The sequence below is a fragment of the Podarcis liolepis genome (genome assembly GCF_965112155.1).
Source record: "Podarcis liolepis genome assembly, chromosome: Z".
Classification (NCBI taxonomy): domain Eukaryota; kingdom Metazoa; phylum Chordata; class Lepidosauria; order Squamata; family Lacertidae; genus Podarcis; species Podarcis liolepis.
The window spans coordinates 4,308,326-4,334,982 of record NC_139570.1 but is presented as its reverse complement, the minus strand read 5'-3'; the positions used below and the strand labels follow the sequence as shown (position 1 = coordinate 4,334,982).

The 26,657-nt window shown below is 42.2% G+C and overlaps 1 protein-coding gene and 1 long non-coding RNA gene across 3 annotated transcripts; one reads left to right on the top strand and one right to left on the bottom strand.

Annotated features, from left to right (window-relative positions):
- The first annotated feature begins 102 nt into the window (after nucleotides 1–102).
- Nucleotides 103–3,238, top strand: LOC310698895. Its single transcript, XR_014521793.1, has 2 exons — nucleotides 103–1,560; nucleotides 1,816–3,238. It is a non-coding gene; the product is annotated as an uncharacterized lncRNA (long non-coding RNA).
- Nucleotides 2,825–25,792, bottom strand: HTATSF1 (HIV-1 Tat specific factor 1). 2 transcript variants are annotated; one of them, XM_083486494.1, is made up of 9 exons: nucleotides 25,186–25,792; nucleotides 18,642–18,846; nucleotides 18,190–18,237; nucleotides 16,490–16,644; nucleotides 16,078–16,241; nucleotides 13,169–13,268; nucleotides 11,038–11,127; nucleotides 10,220–10,357; nucleotides 2,825–4,354 (listed from the first exon to the last, which is right to left on the bottom strand). In XM_083486494.1, exons 1-9 carry the CDS (start codon nucleotides 25,354–25,356, stop codon nucleotides 4,070–4,072), a joined length of 1,356 nt encoding a protein of 451 aa, XP_083342620.1. In that variant the 5' UTR covers nucleotides 25,357–25,792; the 3' UTR covers nucleotides 2,825–4,069. The 2 variants fall into 2 exon arrangements, with proteins under 2 accessions (XP_083342620.1, XP_083342621.1); XM_083486495.1 differs by lacking the exon at nucleotides 18,190–18,237 and having other exon boundaries at nucleotides 25,186–25,494.
- Nucleotides 25,793–26,657: the final 865 nt, after the last annotated feature.

Genomic DNA, 26,657 nt, shown 5'->3' with positions numbered 1-26,657 from the left:
CTGGGGCTGACCACCCTCAGAGAAGGCCACGGTTAGCCACAGGAGATTTTAGGTTGGAAATGCTGCATCAGAATTGCAACGATTTTATTCTGCCCATCGACCAAACCTGAAACAATGAACATTGTAAGGTAAATTTGTGCTATACCGAAAACACACAAACTTGAGTCACAGAACTTGTATTCTCATAACAGGGTAGCCATTTCAATTCCAGAAATATTTTATTTAAAATTAACTATCACACTAGTCAGTTAATAAAGTCTAGTACAACTAAACTTACACAAAAAAATATTTCAATCTGAATGACCTTTCCTTTAAAAAAAATGTTTTCAGTTTTTCATCATTAACATCATTCAAACTTAAATTTAACAGTATTTATACAATTGCGGGATTCGCTGAACCCCTGGACTTCCCTCCCCCCCCCCCAGTTTTCCACAGATACACTTTTTAATTTTTACCGCATTTAATTACATATATCCAACTTTAATTAAATCCTTATTTAATCCTTTACCTATTAAAAATTATAAGTGCTAAATCAATCCTGCTAACGTCTTTAAATCAATCTTTACATTGTTCCTTAATGTACTCTATAATTTTATACCATTCTTTTTAAAATTTACAATCATCTGGGTGTCTGATCTTCCCAGTCATTTTCGCCATTTCTGCAGTCCATCATCTTCACTATCCACTCTTCCTTGGTTGGCATTTCCTCTTCATTACATCTCTGGGCAAAAAGCATTCTTGCAGCTGTTGTTGCATACATAAACAGTCTTTTTAAGTCCTCTGGTATTTCTTCTCCTGTAATGCCTATTAAAAAAGCTTCAGGGTGTTTCTTTTACAAATATTATCTTAAATATTTTTTTCAGTTCATTATACAGTATGTAATTTCCCAGAATGCTCTAGCCTTTTTGCACATCCGCATGTGGCATAACATGCCTTCATTCTCTTTGCACTTCCAACATATGTTGGTAGTGGTTTTGTACATTTTCGCTGATCTTGTGCGAGTCAAATACCATCGGTACATCATTTTCATATAACTTTCTTTCAATGTACATCCTGCTGTGAACTTCAAATCCTCCCTCCATAATCTTTCCCAGTCAGCCAAGTTGTATATTGTACCCTACATCTTTTATCTAATAAATCATTACTGTTTTTACCTCTTCATCTTTAGTTTCCCATTCCAACAGTTTATACATTTTTGACAATAGTTTTTCATTATTTCCCAACAAATCCTTTTCAAACCTTGACAACTCTTTACTGAAACCCAATCCTTTGTCCAGCCTAAACAGATCGTTGGTGGTATTGTAACCAATCTGTTAATAAATGTCTTATATCCTCAATTATTTTCACCTTTAATTGGTTTCCTACTTTGGTTAACAGTTCTTTGTAAGTTGCCCATTCACCTTCCATGTTTGTTTTTTTAACTGATATTGCTTCCAGTGGTGATAACCACCATGGAGTTTTACCTTCTAAAAGATTTTTGTATTTTCCCCATACAGCATAAATTGATTTTCTTACATGGTTCAGGAATTCCTTATGTACTTTTGTTTTTCCATACAAAAGGTATTCATGCATCCAAATCTGTTATCATAACCTTCCAGATCTAATATATCTGAATTATTTACCGTTATCCATTAATGTAGCCAGCAGAGGCAGGGTGCCTCATAATATAACTTTAAATCTGGCAAGAAAATCTGCCTCTTTCCTTGGCATCCATTAGTAACTTATATTTAATCCTTGGCTTTCCCGCCTGCCAGATAAATTTAGATTATGTCCTTTTGCCATTGTTTGAAGTGTCCAGCTCCACTATCGGTATAGATTGGAATAAAAATAGCATTCTAGGCAATGATTCATTTTTATTATCAAGATGCTCCCAATTTCCTAAATGCCCCAATCTTTGGGTGTTCCAATCATAATAATAATAAGAAGAAGAGAGGACTCCCTGTTCCTGAATGGGGTAACTGTGCCCCTGAAGGACCAGGTGTGCAGCCTGGGAGTCATTTTGGACTCACAGCTGTCCATGGAGGCACAGGTCAGTTCTGCTTTCTACCAGCTCCATCTGGTACACAGACTGAGACCCTACCTGCCCACAGACTGTCTCGCCAGAGTGGTGCATGCACTAGTTATCTCCCGCTTGGACTACTGCAATGCGCTCTATGTGGGGCAACCTTTGAAGGTGACCCAGAAACTACAACTAATCCAGAATGCGGCAGGTAGACTGGTGACTGGGAGCGGCCACCGAAACCACATCTTGAAAGACTACATTAGCTACCAGTACGTTTCCAAACACAATTCAAAGTGCTGGTGCTGACCTTTAAAGCCCTAAACCGCCTCGGTCCAGTATACCTGAAAGAGCGTCTCCACCCCCATTGTTCAGCCCGGACACCAAGGTCCAGTTCCAAGGGCCTTCTGGCAGTTCCCTCACTGCAAGAAGTGAAATTACAGAGAACCAGGCAGAGGGCCTTCTTGGTAGTGGCACCTGCCCTGTGGAACGCCCTCCCATCAGATGTCAAGGAAATAAACAACTGCCTGACTTTTAGAAAACATCTGAAGGCAGCTCTGCTTAGGGAAGTTTTTAATGTTTGATGTATTTATCGTGTTTTTAATATTCAATTGGGAGTCGCCCAGAGTGGCTAGGGAAACCCAGCCAGATGGGCGGTCTATAAATAAATTGTTGTCGTTGTTGTTCCTGGGTGTACAGATAGTATCTAAAAATAACCCCAACAACACTAGAATGAACACTCATTGTTCACTCAAATTCCTAGTTTTCATATGGAAATGCTTTTTCATCTGTTGGCAGCAAGTTCAAGCAAGCAAACAGTCCAAATGTGATGCAAATTTAATCTCTCTTTAATTTTTTTAAAACATAATCCCATATTCCCAAATACAAAACAGGTATGCTAAACATTAAGAGGAAGACGCCCACCGCTGCTCATTCTCATCACAGAAGTTCATGGTTCCTCATTATGTCTGAATTGAGCTTAAAAACAGTAACAGTTTGTTGGTTTTTAGTGCAGTTGATTTGATAGATCTTGTTAAAAATGATATTGGAAAATAATTTTATATACAACATTTGGAAGCCAGGTACATTTAAAACCAAAACACAAATGTTTGCTAGTTCTGAATGGTTTGCATCTGTAAACAAACATCTGTCTTTTAAAATCTGAGCAACAATTTTGAGAGGGAATCGCAAAACAATTTTGTTTGTAGTCTCCTGTAGTAAAACCAAGTATACCAAAAACAGGCTCTATATGCTCATCACCCTTGACAAATGCCTGAAACCAAACTACAATTGAACACAGTAAGATGAAGAAAAGAATCACACTTGCACCACACAAGCTCTCGCTTTGTTTCCAATATGAATTTATCCTCAAAAAATTAAAAACAGAGATCAGTTAGGCTTATTTACACATTTTTCCTATTTGTCATCTAATCTCATCAGGATTTAAAATGAATTAAAATGAAAGGGGAACTTCAGTCATCTAAAACTTTGCATCCCAGGAGAGTACTTTCAGAACATTTATCTTTATTAATTGCGGGTGATAATTATTTTTTCCACTCCCCAGCTACATGTACAGGGTGCCAATACTGTAATGTATTCTCAGTGATCTGTTATTTTAAAAGTGCATAGTATCAGGAAAGCCAGCTCATCCAAAAAAGTACTGGATCATCCAAAGATTGGGGCATTTAGGAAATTGGGAGAAAAAAAATTAAAAGCATCCATACCTCTGTAATTCTAAAGGTCATTGTGTAGTTAATAGGAACTGCAAGTCTGTACCTGCTTACAGTGATGGACTTTGAACACTGACAAGCAAAGGTATAATGTAAGACAGCTGGTCAGTTCAGCAGGCTCTTGGCAACTTATGGACACATACACACAGCTTGGACAGCAGCAGCAGATGATCATTAAACGCTGCTATTAATGAAACACTTCAAAAACACGCTGATGATATCTTAACAGGGTAATGCATATATATTCATTTGAATGCTGCCTGCAGTTGCTTCGAAGCACAGCATAACAGAGGTCTAAAGGTTACCCTACATACATGCTTTTACAAATGAGTTAAAGACGTTAGGTCTCTACTTCCTCGTCACTGCCTGCAACGCTGCTGTCTGTGGATGCTGTGACATCTTCGTTGGTACCCTCGCCATTATCTCCTCTCTCAGCTGCTTCACCCTTTGGGCCACCCTCAGATGCACTATTATCTTTAGATGGCTGAACTCCTTCTGGGAGCTGGACACCAGTTTCCGAAGAATCTGCGTCAGATGCTGTTTTCGGCATTTCTGTATTTGGATCACCTAAAAACTTCTGCCAACCCTTCAGTCTCTCTTCCCTTTCTCTTGAAGTCTCCTCGACCTGCGATCACATATGAAAGTAAATATAAATGTTTTGTGCCAAAAAGGGGGTGGGGGAGCTTTTTGCTTGTGACTTAATAATCAAAGCTTCAGAAACCTAACCAAAACCTATGTTAAGTATTACATTTATATTGCAGGAATGCCCCTCAAACCTAAAGTAAATTAACTGCACTAAAAACACACACACATAAAACTCTTATGAACAAACAGTACAAGATCCGCGAGAGAGTCGGCTGAGGAGACATAAAGAGTTTGACAGCTGTCAAACGAGCTGTCAAAGTTAGAAAAATCTGCCTTTTGTTATTTCTGCTGGTTATTTTTGTTACATTTGACTTTAAGTAGTCAATAATAAAGAAGAAACAAAAACAAAGTAACTGGACTGTTGGAGAAAGAACACTAAGTAACTAGAATCCCTCTAGAGGGGGTTCTGAGACATTACAATGGCTGCAGATGGAAAAATACAGGCTGAGCTGGATAGAATGTTTTTTCTCTTGGGAAAATTACATGATCAGAGTGAAGCCTTGGCTACAGATGTTACGACCTTGAATTCTAAAGTAAATAAACTTGTTGACTGTACCAAGGACTCGACTCAAGAAAATTTTGCAGCTGAACAAGAAGAGATATGTGTTGTTTCAGAGGAGTGGGAAGGAAGAGCCGAAAAGCTGCAGGTGAAAAAGGACAACCAGAGGCCCGTAAAAATGGATTACAAGGAAAACAAGACCTGGTGGATCAGAATTTGGTTTGAAATTGAGAATGAAGATTGGAGAGATTTCCCTATGGGGAGATCGGAAGACCTATGGATTACAAATTTGTATAAGGCGAAAGGTGGAGCTTTTGGGACATTTGGGACACTTGGATTTAAAAGGAATATGAAACATGATTTGGGCTCCACTTTTGAATATGGAGGTCTGGTTGGAAGAAATATAGACCCTATTGGGACAGAGCTTCTCCGAGACACGATGTTCAACATAAAGGACTACCAACAAAACCGGCTGAGAGGGACTGAGAGAGATTTAAGGGCCTCGGACGTGAGGGATCCAGGCTGAGATCTGATAGGTTGATGGACATCCTTTGGGGATCGAAACCGGGAAAGGGGGGGTGTGAGAGTTTTGGAATGCAAAGGGTGCATAATTTTAAGTTGTTTTTTGTTATTTGCTTTGTAATTAATATAAAAATTGGAAAATTTGTGGAAGGGAACTTGGGTCGACCTTAGAAAAGGGTGTAATGATGAGTACTGTGGTTTAATCTAGGTATATAAGTTAAATTTGGTTTATTAAGACGAATTAAGTAAAATATTAATAAGGTAAAAGTTGGAGATAAGAACTTGCTGAATTAACTATTGGAATTGGGATGCAAGAAGGGGAGGTGTGGGGAAGTCAGGGAAATTGGTTAAGAAATTAAGGATTTGAAATTATACATGTTTGTCTTTGTGTTTTTATGTCTGTATTGTGTATTGTGTGTGTCTATATAAATTGTGAAAACCCAATAAAAATTTTATATATATATAAAAAAAGAATTACCACCCCATATCCCTACTCAATGTGGATTACAAAATTTTTGCAGATATATTGGCTAGAAGGTTGAAAAAAGTTTTGGCAGAGATGATTCACAAAGACCAGGCTGGCTTTCTCCCTGGAAGACATCTATCGGATAATATGAGGAATATAATTAATATTTTGGAAAAGTTGCAGGTGAACATTAATACAAAAGCAGTTTTGATTTTTATAGATGCGGAGAAGGCCTTTGACAATATTTCTTGGAGTTTTATGAAGAAAAATCTTCAGGGGATGGGGGTGGGACAAAACTTTGAAAATGGTATAGGGGCGATATATTCTGAACAAAAAGCTAAATTGATAGTAAATAATGTGGTTACAGAAGAGTTTAAAATTGAGAAGGGGACACGACAAGGTTGCCCAATTTCCCCACTGCTTTTCATTTCGGTCCTGGAGGTTTTGCTAAACATGATTAGAAGGGACCAATTGATTCAAGGTATTCAGGTCGGAGTTAAACAATACAAACTTAAAGCTTTTGCAGATGATCTCGTTTTGACATTACAGGAGCCGATATCTAGTACTAAGAGGGCCTTGGAAGTTATTCAAGACTTTGGTCAAGTGGCAGGTTTTAAACTGAATAAACTGAAAACTAAGGTTTTGGAGAAAAACTTGACGCCGATAGAGAAAGAGAGGTTTCAGAAAGAGACAGATTTAACATTAGTAACAGTGGCGTAGCGTGGGTTCTCAGCACCCGGGGCAAAGCAAGTAATTTGCGCCCCCTAACCCGTGAATTTGCGCCCCCTAACCCTAACCCCCAGATGTTGCGCCCGGTGCGGCCGCCCCCCCCTGCACCCCCCACGCTACGCCACTGATTAGTAAAGAAGGTAAAATACTTGGGGGTTAACATGACATCTAAGAATGTGAACTTATTTAAAGACAACTATGAGAAATGCTGGTCAGAGGTGAAAAAAGATCTAGAAATTTGGACGAATCTGAAGCTTTCCTTGCTGGGTCGTATTGCTGTTATTAAGATGAATGTATTGCCGAGAATGTTATTTTTATTCCAATCATTGCAAATCATTGATAAGATGGACTGTTTCAAGAGGTGGCAAAGAGATATAACCAGATTTGTCTGGCAGGGCAAAAAGCCCAGAATAAAATTTAAGATTCTTACTGATGCCAAAGACAGAGGGGGGTTTGCCCTGCCAGACTTTAAACTTTACTATGAGTCAGCAGCTTTCTGCTGGCTGAAGGAATGGCTACTTCTTGAGAACACAGATGTTTTGGATCTTGAAGGGTATGATAACATATTTGGGTGGCATGTATATTTATGGTACGGCAAGGTAAAAGCACATAAGGCATTTAAAAACCATATTGTCAGGAAAGAAGAAGAAGAAGAAGAGTTTGGATTTGATATCCCGCCTTTCACTCCCCTTCAGGAGTCTCAAAGCGGCTAACATTCTCCTTTCCCTTCCTCCCCCACAACAAACACTCTGTGAGGTGAGTGGGGCTGAGAGACTTCATAGAAGTGTGACTGGCCCAAGGTCACCCAGCAGCTGCATGTGGAGGAGCGGAGACGCGAACCCGGTTACCCAGATTACGTGACTACCGCTCTTAACCACTACACCACACTGGCTCTCAAGCTCTGTTTAATGTCTGGATAAGGTACAAAGACTTTTTGGAGAGCAAAACTCCAAGGTGGCTATCACCTATGGAAGCGAAAGCTTTGAAAAAACTAAACATGGAGGCTAAATGGCCAAGGTATTGGGAAATTTTAGAACAGGAAGGTGACAAATTGAAATTGCAGAGTTATGACAAACTTAAAGAGAAGGTCAAAATAAAAAAATTCCTTCCAGTAGCACCTTAAAGACCAACTAAGTTAGTTCTTGGTATGAGCTTTCATGTGCATGCACACTTCTTCGAAAGCTCATACCAAGAACTAACTTAGTTGGTCTTTAAGGTGCTACTGGAAGGAATTTTTTTATTTTGACTATGGCAGACCAACACGGCTACCTATCTACTACTTAAAGAGAAGGTGCGAGATTGGCTACATTATTTTCAGATAAGAGAGGTTTATAACTTGGATTAAAAATTGGTTTTCAGGTGGAAAAATCAAAGTTAGAAACAGAACTGTTAGAACCCAATGCTAAGACGCTTTTAAGAATGTACAATTTGCTGTTGAAATGGAATATTGAGGAAGAAACGGTAAAATCTGCAATGATAAAATGGGCACAAGATATAGGTCATAATATTATGTTTGCTGACTGGGAGAAGTTGTGGACCACCGGGATTAAATTTACGACATGTAATGCCCTAAGAGAGAATATTATGAAAATGATGTACAGGTGGTACATGACTCCAGTCAAGCTAGCAAAAATATACCACTTGCCTGATAACAAATGTTGGAAATGTAAAGAAATTGAAGGTACTTTTTTTCACCTTTGGTGGACGTGCCCAAGGATTAAGGCTTTCTGGGAAATGATATATAATGAATTGAAAAAGGTATTTAAATATACTTTCCCGAAGAAACCAGAGGCCTTTCTCCTGGGCATAGTCGGCTAGTCGGTGTTAAAGAAGGATAGAACCTTTTTATGTATGCTACAGCAGCAGCAAGAATTCTCATTGCAAAGCATTGGAAGACACAAGACCTACCCACCTTGGAAGAATGGCAGGTGCAACTAATAGACTACATGGAGATGGCGGAAATGACTGGCAGAATCCGAGACCAGGGAGAAGAGTCGGTGGAAGAAGATTGGAGGAAATTTAAAACTTATTTGTAAAATTTTTGAATGTTGAGGACATTGAAATGAATTGCAGGGGTTCTAGCAACAAGGTAAAATATAAGATTGGATTAATAATAGATAGAATAATAGGACATGAATTTGCTGAATTAACTTTTAAAAGGGATACAAAAATGGGGGACGTGAGGAAGTCAGGAAAATAAGTTAACTAAAGAGGAGAATTTAAGAAAGAGGGATTTTTTGTCTTTTTTTAATATATGTCTTTTTCCTATCTCTTTTTTTGTGTCTAATGTTTGTATCTTTGTATTTTATAACTTTGTATCTTTTTGTTTTTACTACTTTTCTAAACTTTTTATTGTTAAAACCTAATAAAATATTATATATATATATATATATACACACACACACACACACACACACACACACACACACCACCATGAGAATCTTTTCATTCTTTGTAAAGCAACATGTATATGGAAAGCTCTGCATTAATAGTAATAAGCTGGACGAGCCCAGGGGATGAGGGGAGAATGTAACAGCATGTTATGCCACAGGCTAAATTTAAGGTGACTTTTTTTTGTTATGGGTTAAAAGGGACATGCTTTGCTGCACCACTTCAAAAAGGGGCTCATTCCCGCAGGGGAAGGGAACCAACATTCTTATTGGAATCATGACTGCAGAGCAAAACTTAAAGTGAGAAAGTACTTTGAAAATATAAAGTACTCAAATTTCCAATTCTCCGTTGTGATTATGAATGCCTGAGATCCAGAGCTTTCACCCTTGGCTAGCTGGCCAGAGGGGATGTGTTGATTTCTAACCTACAGTAGGATTCCTGAAACCAGCCTCTATGTACCGTATTTTTCGCCCTATAGGACGCACCGGCCCATAGGATGCACCTAGATTTTTTTGGGGGGGAATAAAGGGGAAAAAATGATTTCCCCCCCCCAGGCGAGGGGCTGGGGAAGCTCGGGCATTGGCAGCTTTGGCATCGCTCTGGGAGCTTGCAGGGCTGGAGGAGGGGAAAGCGGAGCTTCCCCCTCCCCCAGAACGGGACCCAGAGCTGTCCCCCGAGTTTGCGGGGCTGGCGACGGGGAGGAGCAGGCTTCCCCCCCCCCCGCCAGCCTTCTAGCCAAGTCGGGGGACAGCGGTAAAGGCGCACTGCGCCTCTCCCGCTGTCCCCCGAGTTTGCGGGGCTGGCGACGGGGAGGAGCAGGCTTCTCCCCCCCCCGCCAGCCTTCTAGCCAAGTCGGGGGACAGCGGGAAAGGCGTGCTGCGCCTCCCGCTGTCCCCCGAGTTTGCGGGGCTGGCGACGGGGCTCTCCAGGCTTCAGCGAAAGCCTGCATTCGCCCCATAGGACGCACACACATTTCCCCTTCATTTTTGGAGGGGAAAAAGTGCGTCGTATAGGGCGAAAAATACGGTAATGCATCATATACAGACATAGCTTCAAATATCTCTCAAACAGCTAAAAGCCCTGTTTAGGGAAGCTTTTAATGTTTAATAGGTTGTTATATTTTAGTGTTTTGTTGGAAGCCGCCCAGAGTGGCTGGGGAAACCCAGCCAGATGGGAAGAATATAAATAATAATAAGTTGTTGTTGCTGCTGCTGTTGTTGTTGTTATTAGACACACACCTGATAATCTGTTACACCATCCCATGTCTCCACAGAGAGCTGACGTCCACCAAACCATCGCCCGTTGAGTGCCTGTTTGCAGACATCTCCTTCTTCTGCTTCTTTAAATGACACAGAAGCAACACCATCTGGGTGCCTCTATAAAAACAAAAGAGAGCCAGAGGCTATCAAATCCAATCTAGGCCTTTATACGCTTAAACATAATGACAGATTTTAGAAGACTACTGGGACTTCAAGAGCAAGAACACTATAAAAGTACCATGGTACCACTTCCAGAAAGAAAGAAACTCTGAAAACATTACGAGATGGCTATCATCACACCATATTCCTAAATATCTTAAATATTTGTCATCCTATATACATACAATGGCAGTATCAACATCAGAATTCTATAGCTGCTTAAACACATTCTTGCGAGGCACCATCTTCACTGACTGTCTGTTTAGTATGGTGTAATAGACGGAATAATAGCTTTTCTTCCTGGGAGACCTAGAATCCGTTCCCTGTTCAGACACAATGGTGTCTTGGTGATCTTAGTCCACATCTCTCAATCTAACCTACCTTGCAGGATAGCTGTGAGGATCAAGAAGAGAGGAAGAAGACAGAGGAATACCACCCTGAGCTCCTCAGGAGGATGGGGGCTATTTATTAATAAAGTGAAGCATTTTAAATCCAAGAAACTTTAAACGTATCTGGCAGTTAATCTAAACTTCTTCTAAAACAGTTTCTCAAAAAAAAAAGCAAAATATTTAACACTGAATACAATTTAAGTATCTGCTACATACAGCTAACAACTACGATCATGTAAAATTACCTACGTCAAATAGAATGACTTTCTTTACTTGTCCAAACTTTTCACATTCTGTCCGAAGATCTTCTCTTATCTCATTTAGCACTAAAGGATCTTCCTGCAAAAAGATCCAGTTACAAGATTACGTCTTAAAAGCATTTTCCAACATTGCTTCAGAAAGAAGAATTTCCACATACTGGCTATACCATCCTGAGACACTAAGCCAATCCTGGCCAAACTGTCTAATGAGTTACAGATAGGTAGCCGTGTTGGTCTGCCATAGTAAAAAAAAAAAAAAAAAAAAAAAAAAATTCCTTCCAGTAGCACCTTAAAGACCAACTAAGTTAGTTCTTGGTATGAGCTTTCGTGTGCATGCACACTTCTTCAGATACACTGTGTATCTGAAGAAGTGTATCTGAAGAAGTGTGCATGCACACGAAAGCTCATACCAAGAACTTACTTAGTTGGTCTTTAAGGTGCTACTGGAAGGAATTTTTTTTTTTTTGTCTAATGAGTATTATTGAAATTGGGTTTCATATTCATCTGATGCTCAAAGCACAACTCCAAAAGAAAAACGTCTTCCTTACAGGACAGAATGCTCCTGGTCAACATTAATGGAATCTTAGCAGGGCTACTGTGCTGCCCATGTGAAAAAGAACAAGTGGTATAAATGAACAAAGTATACATGAAATAAAATATCCTTTTACAATATTTTCTTAGAATTAAAAGAACCACATCTTTAAATTCAGGTAGGTGGCCATGTTGGTCTGACACAGTCAAAATAAAATTTTTAAAAATAGTCCAGTAGCACCTTAGAGACCAACTAAGTTTGTTCTAAATACAGTGGTGCCTCGCAAGACGAAATTAATCCATTCCGCGAGTCTCTTCGTCTTGCGGGTTTTTCGTCTTGCGAAGGACGGCTATGAGCGGCTTAGCAGCTATTAGCGGCTTAGCGGCTATTAATGGCTTAGAGGCTTTAAGAAAAAGGAAACAAACTCGCAAGAACTCGCAAGACGTTTCGTCTTGCGAAGCAAGCCCATAGGGAAATTCGTCTTGCGGAACGACTCAAAAACGGAAAACTCTTTCATCTTGCGCGTTTTTCGTCTTGCGAGGCATTCGTCTTGCGAGGTACCACTGTATAAGCTTTTGTGTGCATGCATACTTCTTCAGATACCTATCATGTATCTTTTTCACGGCCTAGGACCCTCGTTCCTAAGGGACTGCCTCTCCCGGTATGCCCCACGGAGAGCCTGAAGGTCCACAAATAGCAACACCCTAGTGGTCCCGGGCCCTAAGGAAGTTAGATTAGCCTCAGCTAGAGCCATGGCCTTTTCAACTCTGGCTCCGCCTGGTGGAACGCTCTGTTTCATGAGACCAGGGCTCTGCAGGATCTGATTTCTTTCCGCAGGGCCTGTAAGACAGAGTTGTTCTGCCTGGCCTTTGGCTTGGAGCCAATTTGATTCCCTCCCCCTCTTTCTTTTTTCTTTTTCCTTTCTCCTCCTGTGATGAGGCTGCATTCTAATACAGTGGTGCCTCGCAAGACGAAATTAATTCGTTCCGCGAGTTTTGTCGTCTTGCGATTTTTTTCGTCTTGCGAAGCACGGTGTCGGGAAAGTTTTGGAAAAGCTTCAAAAATCACCAAAGTCTTTAAAAACCTCAAAAAAGGCTACCACACTGCGTTCTATGAGTTGCTCCTCGAAGTCAAGTCGCAACTGTATTAACGGTGTTAAGAAAAAGGAAACAAACTTGCAAGACGTTTCCGTCTTGCGAAGCAAGCCCATAGGAAAAATCGTCTTGCGAAGCAACTCAAAAAACCTAAAACCCTTTCATCTTGCGAGTTTTTTGTCTTGCGAGGCATTCGTCTTGCGAGGTACCACTGTATTTTAATGTTTCAATATTTTAATTGTTATCTTTTAATCCTGTTTTTAAGTTGTATTCATTCAACTTGTTTTTATTATTGCTTGTTAGCTGCCCTGAGCCTGGCCTTGGCTGAGGAGGGCAGGGTATAAATAAAAATTATTATTATTATTATTATTATTATTATTATTAGGTCCTAAAAGGCATGCTGCAGTTTCTTTTCCTAGCATGACTTCCTGCACTTGCCATTCCCAGCTTTTGTGCCTTACATTAAAAAAAGGGGGGGTGATGTGCTTCCCTACCTCAAAATCGCTTGGGTGGAACATGTTCCTGATAATGATAACACGCTCGTGCCGCATTCGAACACTGCCATCTTTCTTCTCCGGTCTCCAATCCAGCAGTCTAATGAAATGAAGCAATAGTAAGGGGTTGGGGCTGATCTCTTCAGTTTCTATAAGAGTTTGTTGGGAAAAAACCATTAAATTTGATATTTCCTAAATCAAGGTCTCAGCACCGGCAGTTATTTCATAACACATAATGAAGCTAGCAACCTGAATCTGAAAAACTATTGGAAAACCACCTGATTTAAGTCTCTGGCAATTCAAAGAAGGCTGCAATCCCATACTCACTTACCTCGGGCTAAGCCCCACTGAACTCAGCACCTGCAATATATATTTAGTTTGAAGCTAGTCCCTTGTGAAATTTGGAGCAGCTTTTGAGATAAAGGTATCAGGCAGCTGCTGTAAAAAAAAAAAAAACTGTGGTAAAAATGTCACACCACTAGAGTAAGCCCTCAACTTACACAGAGGTTACATTCTGGAGATCGCGCCTAAAGCCAATATCACATATGGTCAAAACACACCGGATGCAAGGCCAGGTGCAACTGTCAAAGTATTTTTCCCCTGACATCTACCTCCCTTTTCATTTTTACAATTCTTCTTTCTTTTTTTGCCAAGCATGTATAGCTGCAGGCTTACTCTACTTAATACAAAAATAAGCGTGGACATAGCTTTAAACGACAGCACACTCAGTATCAACAAAATATCCTGAAGTTTAGAAATCACACTTCCGGGTTGGCGCCATCGCCGAATGGCGGACTTCCTCCGAGCTCCAGAGGGAGTCTGCTCGACAGGGGTCGGGTTTTGTCGCGCCGGCGACGCGGGGACCCTTAAAAACCACGGGCGTGGATGCCCGTGGACATGGTGACTCGGCGGGCACCATTAGCGCCCTCCCGACCCGCGAAGGAGCCTTTTTAAAGGCTACGGAACGGGGGACGGGGAGCGGCGCGGTGCTGTGAGTCTACGGCTTCCCCTGCCGAGCGAAGCCGCATGCCATTCGCCGGAGAGCGCTGACTTCTTCCTTTAAAAATTTGGACTAAAAATCAAGAACAACAACCCGTGAGTAATTTGGAAATTGGGTTAAAATTTTTCCTTTTTTGTGGATTTGGCACGAGCGGGGGAGGTGCAAAGAGGAAGTCCGTCTCCCCCCCATTGTAAACATTTTAAAGCAAGGATTTGTCAACTAAGGTTGAGAGAAGAGTTGTTTTTTTCCTGATTGGATAAAAGTTATTAATTCCACGAATTTAAAAGTATAAGTTACTGTGCTGGAGGATAAGAACTTATTTCTTTTTGACTAAGTGCCACCCTTCCCGAGACCGGGAGCAACCCGCGAAAGGAGCCTGTTGAGGAGTTACAGAAGATTTTGACAGCTGTCAAATTAGCTGTCAAAGTCGGAAAAAATTGAAAGATCTGGTTTAGCCGGTTACATTGTTACAAGGTGTTGAAAGTAAAGAAAGATTGAAACAAATTAACTTGACTTTTGGACTGGAAGTGAAAGGAATACTAAGAAACCAGAATCCCTCTAGAGGGGGTTCACGGACATTACAAGAATGGAAATAGGTCGGAAAATTCTGGCTGATTTGGATGAGGTTGTTTTTCTCATGGGAAAGCTGCGAAGGATGTACGAGCAAGGCCATGTTTTGTCTCCAAGTCCTACAAAACTGAAGTCAACAGCAAATATACCTATTGAGTTGGAAAAGGACTTGATGTTCAAAACACAGGCAGCTGGACAAGAAAAGAAACCAGAGACCAAGGAGGAGGAAGAGATATATGCTGAACAGGAAGAGCAGAAAGGAGGGGCTGAAATGTCACAGAAGGTAAATGAGAGCCAGAGGCCTGCCAAGATGGTTATAAAAGAAAACAAGGATTGGAAGAGGAAAATTTGGTCTGAACCTAGAAATGAGGAATGGAAAGATCTTCTTTTGTGGAGATCTGAAGATCTTGGGACTACTAATCTGATTAAGGTGGAAGCTGGAGCTTTTGGGACATTTGGACTTAAGAAACCAATCAATCAATATCTTTATTCGACCGATAGTCAGAATTAGGACTTAAGAAACAGGACTTGAGCTCCACCTTTAAACAAGGAGGCCTGGCTGGAAGGAACATGGACATTATAGAGAGAGTGCCCCTTCGAGACTGGGTATTAAACATAAGGGACTTTCAAAGAAGCCGGCAGAAAGGGACTGAGAGAGATTTAAGAGCCTCGGACGTAAGGTCACCAGGCTAAATAGATGGACTAATGGACTATGGTTCTGGGATTGAAACCGGGGAGGGGAGGGTGGGGTTTGGAAATCCAAAGGGGGCCTGATCTTTTCTACTCTGTGTTTAACTTTATGTTGTTATCACTATAAGAATGGGGAATTCGTGGAAGGGAAATAGGGTCAACCTTAGAAAAAGTTTTTTATAAATGATTAAGGTACATAAGTTAAAAGTTGATATATAAATCGAATTAAATATAATAATGAATTAAGGGTAAAAATTTAATATAAATAAACATAAATAACAAATTAAGGTTAAGAAACTTGAGATAAGAACTTGTTGGATAAATATTTGGATTTGGAATACAAGAAGGGGAGGTGAGGGGAAGTCGTGGAAAGAAGTTATTGAAAATGGGATTCTAAAGGTTGAATTTTTTTTTTGTTTTTTCTTTTTGTTTTTCTGTACTATTTGAAACTTTAATAAATATTACTTTAAAAAAAAATGGAGTTTAGAAATCATAAAAGGTATAACAGCCAGGCAGGTGTGCCAGACAGTTTAGAAACTTTGTTTCACTGGTTTAAATGAATGACATATTTTTAGATTTCAGGTTTTAGCCTGTATATTTCCTCCCAGTAATGTAAAAGCCAATTTTATTTACAGAAATGACTACACACTTTTGTTGTTGAGACAGCTTCTTCTTGTAGTCCTTGCATTTCTTTTTCTTCTTGCTGGCATCGTACTCCCCCTTTGGTTGAAACTGTGCAACTTCCACATGCAATTTGTAGCCTCTAATTTCATTTTCATCCAATAGTTTTAATGCTAATTCAACAGATTCTCTCTATTATTAAAAATAAAAACAAAAAATTAGAAGAGGTAATTCAGACATAGGTGGAAGGACTCTTACCTTCCACCTAAACAACAAAGTCTGGCTTGTGAAGAGGTAAAACTTACAAAAAAAAATACCATAATAAGCTACCTTGAAGTCCCAGTGACTGCTCAAAATAAAAATAAAATTCAAAGTAACAAAGAGACAAGTGAAAAGCTGAAAGCATCATTGTGAAAGTATAACTGAAGCATACAACTAACCTTTAAGTAGCAGCAGAGCCCATCTCCTTTAAGATTTCCTTCTTTGTCTTTGTAAAGTTTAATTTTAGGCTCCTCTGTTTGTGGATCACGCATAACAATACCACATTTTGACATAACCTGCACAAACTCATCTTTTGTAATGTCTGGTGGCAAACCTGTGGAAATAAATTTAAACAATTGCAAGAAATACACCTGCCAACTTCACAAAATCAATTTATACAGAAGAATCAAATAGAGGATTCTAACTTATCACAAGGTTCCTGGTGTTCTTCAATATACCTTTAGTCTTCCCTACTCACACGCTTTCTGGCATTATCTCCTGGCTTTTGGACTTAAGAACACAGTGGAAGATCCCAAAGTATGTGCCATGCAGTGAATTGTTTTAATGAAAGCAGGTATTTCTTGCGGTATTCAGGGAGGTCATGAAGCACAGCTCACTCTCCCTCCCTTTTCCAGAGTTGAAATCTGATGATCCTGACCCAGAGGAGCCTTCCAGAATGAATCCATGGAAAGCATCTGGAACTTCAAACATCAACTCTGCTTTGGCAAGTTCAGGAGCAGACAGGACGGGAGCAGAAGTTGCAGGAGGGGGTACTAGGAAGGAAAGGAGTCACAGTCCTCGTGTTTCAGTGCCACAAAAAGGGTTTTATGGACAACTGACGTAAGCTGGAGAACTGCATCAGGGATGCAGAGCTGAAGAGAAACACACTCTGGCTTCTGCTACCCACCAAGAGATCTGGAGCAAGAGAGAGATCAATCTGGTCCCATTCAACAGCTGCTAAAGTATAGCTCTTCCACGCCTAATTTCCTTTTATTTCCCCATTTCATTAACGTATATACTTTTTGTATTTCAACAGAAATATGTCAGATTGTAAGCCTGCAGGCAGCAACTTTCTTAACTTTTAATATCCGTACAGTACTTAGAAAATTGTAAGCACTTTGCAAGTGTTGAACAACAGAAAGGGATCATAATTCACATGCTTTGTATGCAGAAGGTTCCAGATTCAACCCCTGGCATCCCCAGAGAAGGCTGGAAAGGCTCTTCAGAAACCTAGAGGGCCACTGGCAGCGTAGGCATTTTTCTGTTGGATGGACCAATGGCCTGACTTGCTATAAGACAGCTTTCTAACTTGGATGGAATGAACTTGCCTAAAGGGGATTTGTTAGCAGTTGCAGGTCCCACTTGCCTAAGAGTCAGTAGTATCCACATCACCACTAAATGGACAAAGTGTGGCTCTCAATTATAGGTAAGCAGAAAAGCAATGGAGAAGGTAGGAGGCTGACAAAAAATTCACACATTTCAGCATAAATAACTTCTGCGTAATAATTTCTGTTACGTGTTTCTCAAATATACGCACAGAACCCAGTTTTTAATAGGTTATTTTGTTGTTAGCGTTACCCACCTACAATTTCCCTGGTGGTATTGTTTTTTTTTTTTTATTATTTTATTTTATTTCCTATATTCCAGCCAGCTAAACTGTATTAAAATCCTGACTAAAATTCCATCATTTTTCTCTTCTTCAACTTCCAGAAAGGTTTTGCTCCACTGCAAAGCTTTTATGCAATCCAAAGTAAAATAATATATTTTTAAAGTATATTCAGATACATCTGTCTTCCTAACCATAAGGTTTGACTTTCAACCATAAGGCTTCCCAATGCATCTTCAGCAATCTGCAAATGCCAAGAGGTTTTTTTCTTACCTGTCACATATACATTTGTGTTTCTCTGTTCTTCAACATGAAACCATCCTAAGGAGCAGATCATGATTAGATTAGTTATGTTGCAGTTCTAAACCAGCACATGAGACCACAGAAATTCACATGAGACCATAGAGAACTGCTGCCAATCAGAGCTGAAACTATTGGGCTAGACAGACAAACAGTCTGACATGACCTAAGGCAGTTTCCTATATTCACATTTATGCAGCTTTACCAAAGATCACAAATCATTAAAAGTTGCCTGTCATTTGATTCTTTAAAATTTAGACTTTCAGAAGAGATTAAGTAGTCTTTCTGAATGGTAATGAGATCTCTCAGTATGAAGATGCATGCAACATTGCCACTGAAGCTGTTAAATGCTCAACTCCACAGAAACAGACATTTCTTCTTGAGCAGCAGACTACTTCTAAGTCATGCACAACGGGGCCCCTTGCCTGCATCAGGTTTTCTTTTCTCTCCTCTTTGTTTAAGATCTGTTGCCTGAGATGCTTTTGGATCTGTTGGCTGCTGGATCTTGGTATTCTTTGAATCTTTAGGAGTTTTAGATTCAGTCTTTTTAAGAGATGCAGATGAATTATCTGAACTTTCAGTGGGGAAGCCATAGTTAGCATGATATGTTGCCAGGAAATCTTCAGTAACCTAAAAGAGAATTCAGAGTAGAGATAGATAAGGGATTCTGTCTGAGCTACAAGGTAAAGGTAAAAGTAAAGGACCCTTGGATGGTTAAGTCCTGTCGAATTTGACTATGGTGTGCAGCGCTCATCTCCGCTTTCAGGCTGAGGGAGCTGGTGATTGGCTGCAGACAGTTTTTCCAGGTCATGTGGCCAGCATGATTAAACAGCTTCTGGTGCAACAGGACACTGTGACGAGTGCCAGAGCACACGGAAATGCCATTTCCCTTCATGCCACAGTGGTACCTATTTATCTACTTGCACTGGCATGCTTTTGAACTGCTACGTTGGCAGGAGTTGGGACAGAGCAACGGCAGATCACCCTGGCATGCGGATTCAAACTGTCGACCTTGCAATTGGGAAGCCCAAGAGGTTCAGTGGTTTAGATCACAGCGCCACCTGCTCCCCAGAGCTACTACATGTAATAAATGTACCAATCTAAACACTGAAACAAATCATGATGATCATGTTCTATTTTTTAAATTATGGGGCAGAGGCCTTTCATAATGGAACTGCAAATGACAGTATAGGAGGACAAACATGCATCTTTTATAACAGCCTTCCCCAACATGGTGCTCTCCAGCTGTTTCTCACAACAGTTGCCATCAGTCCCAGCCAGCTGGTATACAAGGTATAAGGATGCTGCTATAGGTACATCAGTACAAGACATTTTGTGAACCACAACAGCTTTGCATATCTATAATAATAATAATAATAATAATAATAATAATAATAATAATAATAATTTATTATTTATACCCCGGCCATCTGGCTGGGCTTCCCCAGCCACTCTGGGCGGCTTCCAAAAGAATATTAAAATACTGTGATACATCAAACATTAAAAGCTTCCCTAAACAGGGCTGCCTTCAGATGTCTTCTAAAAGTCTGGTAGTTGTTGTTCTCTTTGACATCTGGTGGGAGGGCGTTCCACAGGGAGGGCGCCACTACCGAGAAGGCCCTCTGCCTGGTTCCCTGTAACTTGGCTTCTCGCAGTGAGGGAACCGCCAAAAGGCCCTCGGTGCTGGACCTCAGTGTCCGGGTAGAACGATGGGGGTGGAGACGCTCCTTCAGGTATACTGGACCGAGGCCGTTTAGGGCTTTAAAGGTCAGCACCAACACTTTGAATTGTGCTCGGAAACATACTGGGAGCCAATGTAGGTCTTTCAAGACCGGTGTTATATGGTCTCGGCGGCCGCTCCCAGTCACCAGTCTGGCTGCTGCATTCTGGATTAGTTGTAGTTTCCGGGTCACCTTCAAAGGTAGCCCCACATAGAGCGCATTGCAGTAGTCCAAGCGGGAGATAACCAGAGCATGCACCACTCTGGCGAGGCAGTCCGCGGGCAGATAGGGTCTCAGCCTACGTACCAGATGGAGCTGGTACACAGCTGCCCTGGACACGGATTTAACCTGTGCCTCCATGGACAGCTGTGAGTCCAAAATGACTCCCAGGCTGCGCACCTGGTCCTTCAGGGGTACAGTTACCCCATTCAGGACCAGGGAATCCTCCACACCTGCCCGCCTCCTGTCCCCCAGAAACAGTACTTCTGTCTTGTCATGATTCAATCTCAATCTGTTTGCCGCCATCCATTCTCCAACCGCCTCCAGACACTCACACAGAACCGTCACCGCCTTCACTGGTTCTGATTTGAAAGAGAGGTAGAGCTGGGTATCATCCGCATACTGATTAACACCCAGCCCAAACCCCCTGATGATCTCTCCCAGCGGCTGCATGTAGATGTTGAAAAGCATGGGGGAGAGGGCAGAACCCTGAGGAACCCCACAAGTGAGAGCCCAGGGGTCTGAACACTCATCCCCCACCACCACTTTCTGGACACGGCCCAGGAGGAAGGAGCGGAACCACTGTATGACAGTACCCCCAGTTCCCAGCCCCTCAAGACGGTCCAGAAGGATGTTATGGTTGATGGTGTCAAATGCCGCTGAGAGATCCAGCAGAACTAGGAAACTAGGAAACAGCTCTCTAAGAGATTAAGTCCCTAATGATTTATATTTATCCTGAATGAACAACATTTGACAACCTATTAATAAGCATTCCCGAGGCAGCAAACAGAAAAATATAGAATGTGCTTTATACAGGATGAGTCTTTGAAAAGAGGTCCCGTGGAACATGTGTACTCTGCATCCATGGGGCCTCTTTTAAAGGACTCACCCTGTACAATAACAGCTTTTTTAAAAAGTAAGTAACCTCCTTGCACAGAGGCAGCATAAAATAATTTACAGCCAGGATTTCAAAAAACAGCTAGAAAGTCTGGATAAATAAAAAATCTCTTCACCTAGACTACTGCTTGGTGTTAAGAAAGGGAAAGAGCTCTTTACCTTTTTGTTACTCAATGTTGTTTTTAACTTTCCAATGTAACAGTGAGCTACCCTAAGAAGGGATCTACAGGCCTGTTCACTGTGGCAAGTGTACATCCCCTATTGGACAAGGATGATGAGCTCCCCACCCAACTTTTGGCTGAGCACAGGAGCACAAGTATAAAGTGAAGAACAGTTTCTCTCCCAAGAAACTGGAAATGGGGAAGGGGGGTGGAAGAGAAATTATGTCTGACCTGTGCAATTCTTTGCAGGTACTTCACCGTATCTTAAACAAAATATGACATTGATGCAATGCCATCTTTTTATTCCTTCTAAATTGTTCTTTGTAGCATTTTTTTCATTATAATTTTATCTATTTATAAAACTTATAAGGACAACCCCTTACAAAATTCAAAAGGGCATGGCATTGTTTAATACAGAGGTGGCTAACTTGTTGCCTTCCAGATGCTGCTGGACTCCTGCTCTCCTCATCCCTGAGCGCTGGCCATGCTACTTGGGGTTGATGGGAATTAAAATTCAGTTACCATCTGGAAAGCCAAAGATTAGCCACCCCTAGCATAATGCAATAGTGTTTCCTTATAGGTTACTTTATCAAATGAACATTAAAAAGTATTTCCCCTATTTAGTTTCATTTGTTAATGTTGATCTTTTTAGGAGATACTTTGGAGTTACACTATTGTACTCATATTAATACGCATAGTAGGAGAGCCCCAAGAGCTTCACTCACCCACCTTCCTCTTGGAAAATTCAGCACAGATAAAGTCTTCACACAGCACTTCCTTAAAACTACGGAACTCACTTTATGGAACAGGCTTTAAAAGAGGATTTGTGGACAGTAATGCTATCATTATGGCCACCAGCCACAAAGGATATACTCTGCCACCACAGTTGGGAGGCAGAAAGGCTTCTCAATACCCAGTTGCTGGAAACCACAGTAGGAGATGAGAGGGCTGCTGTGCTGGGGCCCCGCTTGAGGGCTTCCCACTGGGGCATCCGGTGGTTGGGCACTGTGGGAACAGGACGCTGGATTTATAAGGGTCATTGGCCTGATGCAGCAGGCTCTTCTTATATTCCTATTCCATTATTATTATTATTATTATTATTATTATTACTTTCCTCTTTACAAATTTCACTGAAAATTCTAAAATTCTAAAATCAATTACGAAACACAAAGTGTTGTCTTCAAAGACAAAAGCATGTGCAGATGGGTGGGATACAAATAATAAAATTATTATTATTAGCTACATGGCATCAAAACAAACTTTGAAAATATTTTACATCACTGATTCAGCTCTCACCCACAGGGCACATGTCAATCTAAAACATTAAGATAATTCTCCACAGTGGCTGCCGTGGCAACTGAGCTGTGAGGGAAATTACTGCACTACTGTCAATAGACTGCAAATCAAGACCTTTTTGAAATAGTGTTTTTCTTCTTCAAAGTAAGTTTTATAATTCACATACTAAAAAACAAAACGGACAAAGGTCACTCCAAAGTAAATTTGCATATAAACATTAATTAACTCTGCCAATGTGGGGGCCAGGCATACATGGAATTTTTCCACATGAAATAAAAGTAAGTAAAAGACATAGATCTCCAATTTGTATTTCCTGGGAGGGAGGAATTGCTGCACTGCAAGGCACACCAGAGCAAAAACTACCAGTCCAATTCAGAGAATATTAAGAACAGCCCCAAAGCAAAAAGCTTGGCTAACATTAACACCACTTACTTGTATTCTGATTATGATTCCTTAACTGGAACCTAGCTCTAAGTGGACCTGGGGCTGCGGGGGGTGGGCTTTGGCTCTGCAGATATTGCTGGGCTGTTTATTTTATTTATTTGTTTATTAAATTTATTTACTGCCCTATACCCAGAGGTCTCAGGGCAGTTCACAGAAAAGATTACAATATATAAAATCAAAATAAGAACAATGACCCAATAACACCCGCCCAAAAAGAGCCACATTTTAAAAGGGTACAGGATGTTGGATGTCAATCTGCTCAACCAAAGGTTAAAAAGGAACATTTTTGCCTGGCACCTAAAGCTGTATAATGAAAGTGCCAGGCAAACTTCCCTGGGGAAAGCATTCCACAGACAGGGAGTCACTGCAGAAAAGGCCCCGTTCTCCTGCTTCCACCCTCCAGTCCTCTCAAGGAGGCACACGAAGGAGGGCCTCAGAAGATGATCTGAGAGTCCGGGTAGGTTCATATGGAAGAGGCGGTCCTTGAGGTATTGTGGTCCTGAACCGTTTAAAGCTTTATAGGTCAAAACCAGCACTTTGAATTGGGCCTGGAAACTAATTGGTAGCCAGTGCAGTCGGACCAGGATCGGTGTAATATGCTCAAACCGTCTTGCTCTGAGCAACCTGGCTGCTGAATTCTGCACTAGCTGAAGTTTCTGAGGCAGCCCTACATATAACACATTGCAATAATCTAACCTTGAAGTTACCAGAGCATAGACAACAGCTGAAGCTGATGGAAGGCACTCCAGACCACTGAGGCCACCTGAGCCTCCAGCAACATCAAAGGGTGAAAGAGTACCCCCAAGCTGCGAACCTGCTCCTTGAGAGGAAGTGTAACCCCATCAATAGCAGGCGATGTCCCAGTCATCTGGTCTGGGGAACCACCCACTAACAGTGCCTTAGTCTTATCTGGATTGAGCTTTAGTTTGTTGGCTCTCATCCAATCCATTACCAAGGCAAGACACTGGTCCAGCACTTCCACTGCCTCACCTGCAGATGTAAAGGAGAAATAGAGCCAAGTGTCATCAGCATACTGCTGACAAAAAAATACTCCAAACCTCTGGATAACCCCACCCAGTGGTTTCATGCAGATGTTAAACAACATGGAGGATAGGATTGAGCCCTGTGGAACCCCACACTGAAGGTTCCACAGGGTTGAAAAGCATTCCCCAAGTAGCACCCTCTGGGAACGGCCATCCAAGTAGGATTGGAACCACCGCAAAGTGTTGCCACACACTCCTAGTTTGGAGAGTCGCTCCAGAAGGATACCATGGTCAATGGTATCGAAAGCCGCTGAGAGGTTGAGAACAATTAACAGGGGCATGTATCCCTTCTCTCTCTCTTGACAGAAATCATACAGGGTGACCAAAGCAGTTTCTGTGCCAAAACCAGGCCTAAACCCCAATTGAAATTGATCCAGAAAAATCAGTTTCTTCCAAAAGCACCTAGATCTGGTCCGTGACTACTCACTCTAGAACCTTGCCCAGGAAAGGAAGATTAGCAACTGGCCAGTAGTTAGTTAGGTTTTCTGAATTCAGGGGAGGTTTCTTAAGGAGTGGTTTTACCACTGCTTCTTTCAAACAGGCAGGGACCACCCCCTCTCTTAAAGAGGCATTGATCACCTCCCTGGCCCAGCTAGTCCCTCCCTGCTGGTTTTTATCAGCCAAGAGGGGCAAGGGTCTAGACTCCAGAGTGCAAGTTGTTGCCCTGACTGATCAGCGCACCTTGTCCACATCCTCAAGCCTTACCAACTGAAACTCATCCAGCAACAACAGGACTAGACTGTGCTCTGGACACCCCATGAGATACATCTGCTGTAACAGCAGAGTCAAAGTCTTGGTGGATGCAAGCGATTTTATGCTCAAAGTGTTTTGCAAACAAGTCACAGCGAGCTACCATTGGTTCCATCACCTCCTTTGGGCCAGCCTGTAAAAGGCCCCATACAAGCCCGGGCCACCAATATTACCATTATTATAACCATGATCATTATTAACCTGCACTCAGAACATTTTGGCCACTGTATAAATAGCAGCAATAAACGAGAGCAAGGCTACGCCATACTTTGCTCTGATTCTTGCTTTTATATTATGTATTTTGTGTTTTTGTGCTGTGAACCGCCTTGAGATCTTTGGCTGAAGTCGGCATACAAAGGTAATGAAATTAGAAGCAAAGAAACAGCGGCGGCGTCTTTCCCTGTCCGTACCATGACGTGCACAGGCCCCGCCCCTCACCTTCGGGAACCAGGCCCTCTTGTCGCGATCCCACTCGTACTGCGTCCCGTCCGCCGGGTCCGTGTACGTGAAAGGGTCCTCGCCGCCTTCCTCGTCCTTCTTGCCGTACAGCTCCTGCAGCCGCAGCTGCTGGTAGAACTCCTCGTTCCGATCCGAGCCGCCGATGCTCATGTTGTTGCCGGAGCCCAGGCTGGCGAGGTAGAAAACGCGCCTCACAAGCTAGGCCGCGCCTCAGATGCCGCCGCCGCCGCCGCCGCCGCCTCCTACTCGGGAGCCGCCGGGCTGCACGAAGCCGTTCAGGGCGCCTGCGCGCGGGCTCGCACCACGGCTGCTCTTGCGCAGGCGCGGACCCGCCCCGCTCCACATGCGACGCAAGTCGTCACATCTCCACACACGCCCCGCCTCACAACCGCCGGTTACGGAAGAAGCAAACGGCGCATGCGCGGGAAATGACCGTTACTCCCTCCCCCCCCCCCGCACACTCCTCATTCTCCGTCTGTACACGCAAAGAAATATTATTCACCTCAGACCTTTTATTTATTTGTTTAGTGGATTCGGTTGATGGTTTTATGATTTTCTACAAAAGGCTGAGGAGGAATTCCTCGCGCGCACACTGCGCAAGAGCGGAAGTCCGCGGGGAGAGGGGCAAAGGCGTAGCCGCGTGATGTGTATTTTTTAAAGCACCCAATTGAAAAGCAAGATCTGGGAGCCAATGAGAGACACGCCTCATAATCTGGAGGGTGGGGGGACGAATGAGGGAGACACACCCCAGCCCAGCCCCCCTCTTCATGAGAGCAAGGCGCACGTGCTCTGGTACCGGATAGTCCCATCAAGGGATCTCTTCTTTGAAGCTCTTTTTCCAAACCATTGGCTGATGTCAAAACAAAATAAAAATATTCCTTCCGTTGGCTGATGGTTGGCTCCGAGTCCCAGTCTCAATCTTGATTGCCAGTCTCTGCTTATTTGGACCTGGAAGCCCCACTGAACTCACTGGTGGTTGTTTCCAAGGCAACGTCCACGGGCTCATGCCGCGAGCAGATTTTTATTTCTCTTGGGACAAAGCAGCATTTTTGCTGTGCCTCCCAAAGTATGGTTACCAGATGTCCCGGGGCAGTCCCCAGATTTATGAATCTGTCCCTGGACAAAATCCGTCCCCAGAATGTCCCCGGATTTCATTTAATGTCCCCAGATTTATATTTTAAGTATTGTATATTTATTAGTATGGAATGACTGTTGCATGATTGGTTCAATGGCACAAGACACATTATATGGGGACTTCTGGTGAGGCAAAATGGTGGGCACCATGGCAGCGAGCAGCTCTTGAAGCCAGCCAGAACCAACTGCACTACCAGGCTGGCTCTGGGCTGCTGAGACTGCCACTGCTGAGGGGGAACCGGGGATACCTGGCATGTCAGCTGGGGGAACTGCAGACTCCCCCCAAACCCAAATTGAGCTGGGAGCGACAGTGCCCG

Coding starts and splice junctions, on each gene's coding strand:
- HTATSF1 (XM_083486494.1), bottom strand. CDS start 25,356: ATGAGCATCGGCGGCTCGGATCGGAACGAGGAGTTCTACCAGCAGCTG. Junction 18,847..25,185: donor AGAGGGCCTGGTTCCCGAAG/GTGAGGGGCGGG, acceptor ATTCTCTTTTAG/GTTACTGAAGATTTCCTGGC. Junction 18,238..18,641: donor GAAAAGAAAACCTGATGCAG/GCAAGGGGCCCC, acceptor TCTGCTCCTTAG/GATGGTTTCATGTTGAAGAA.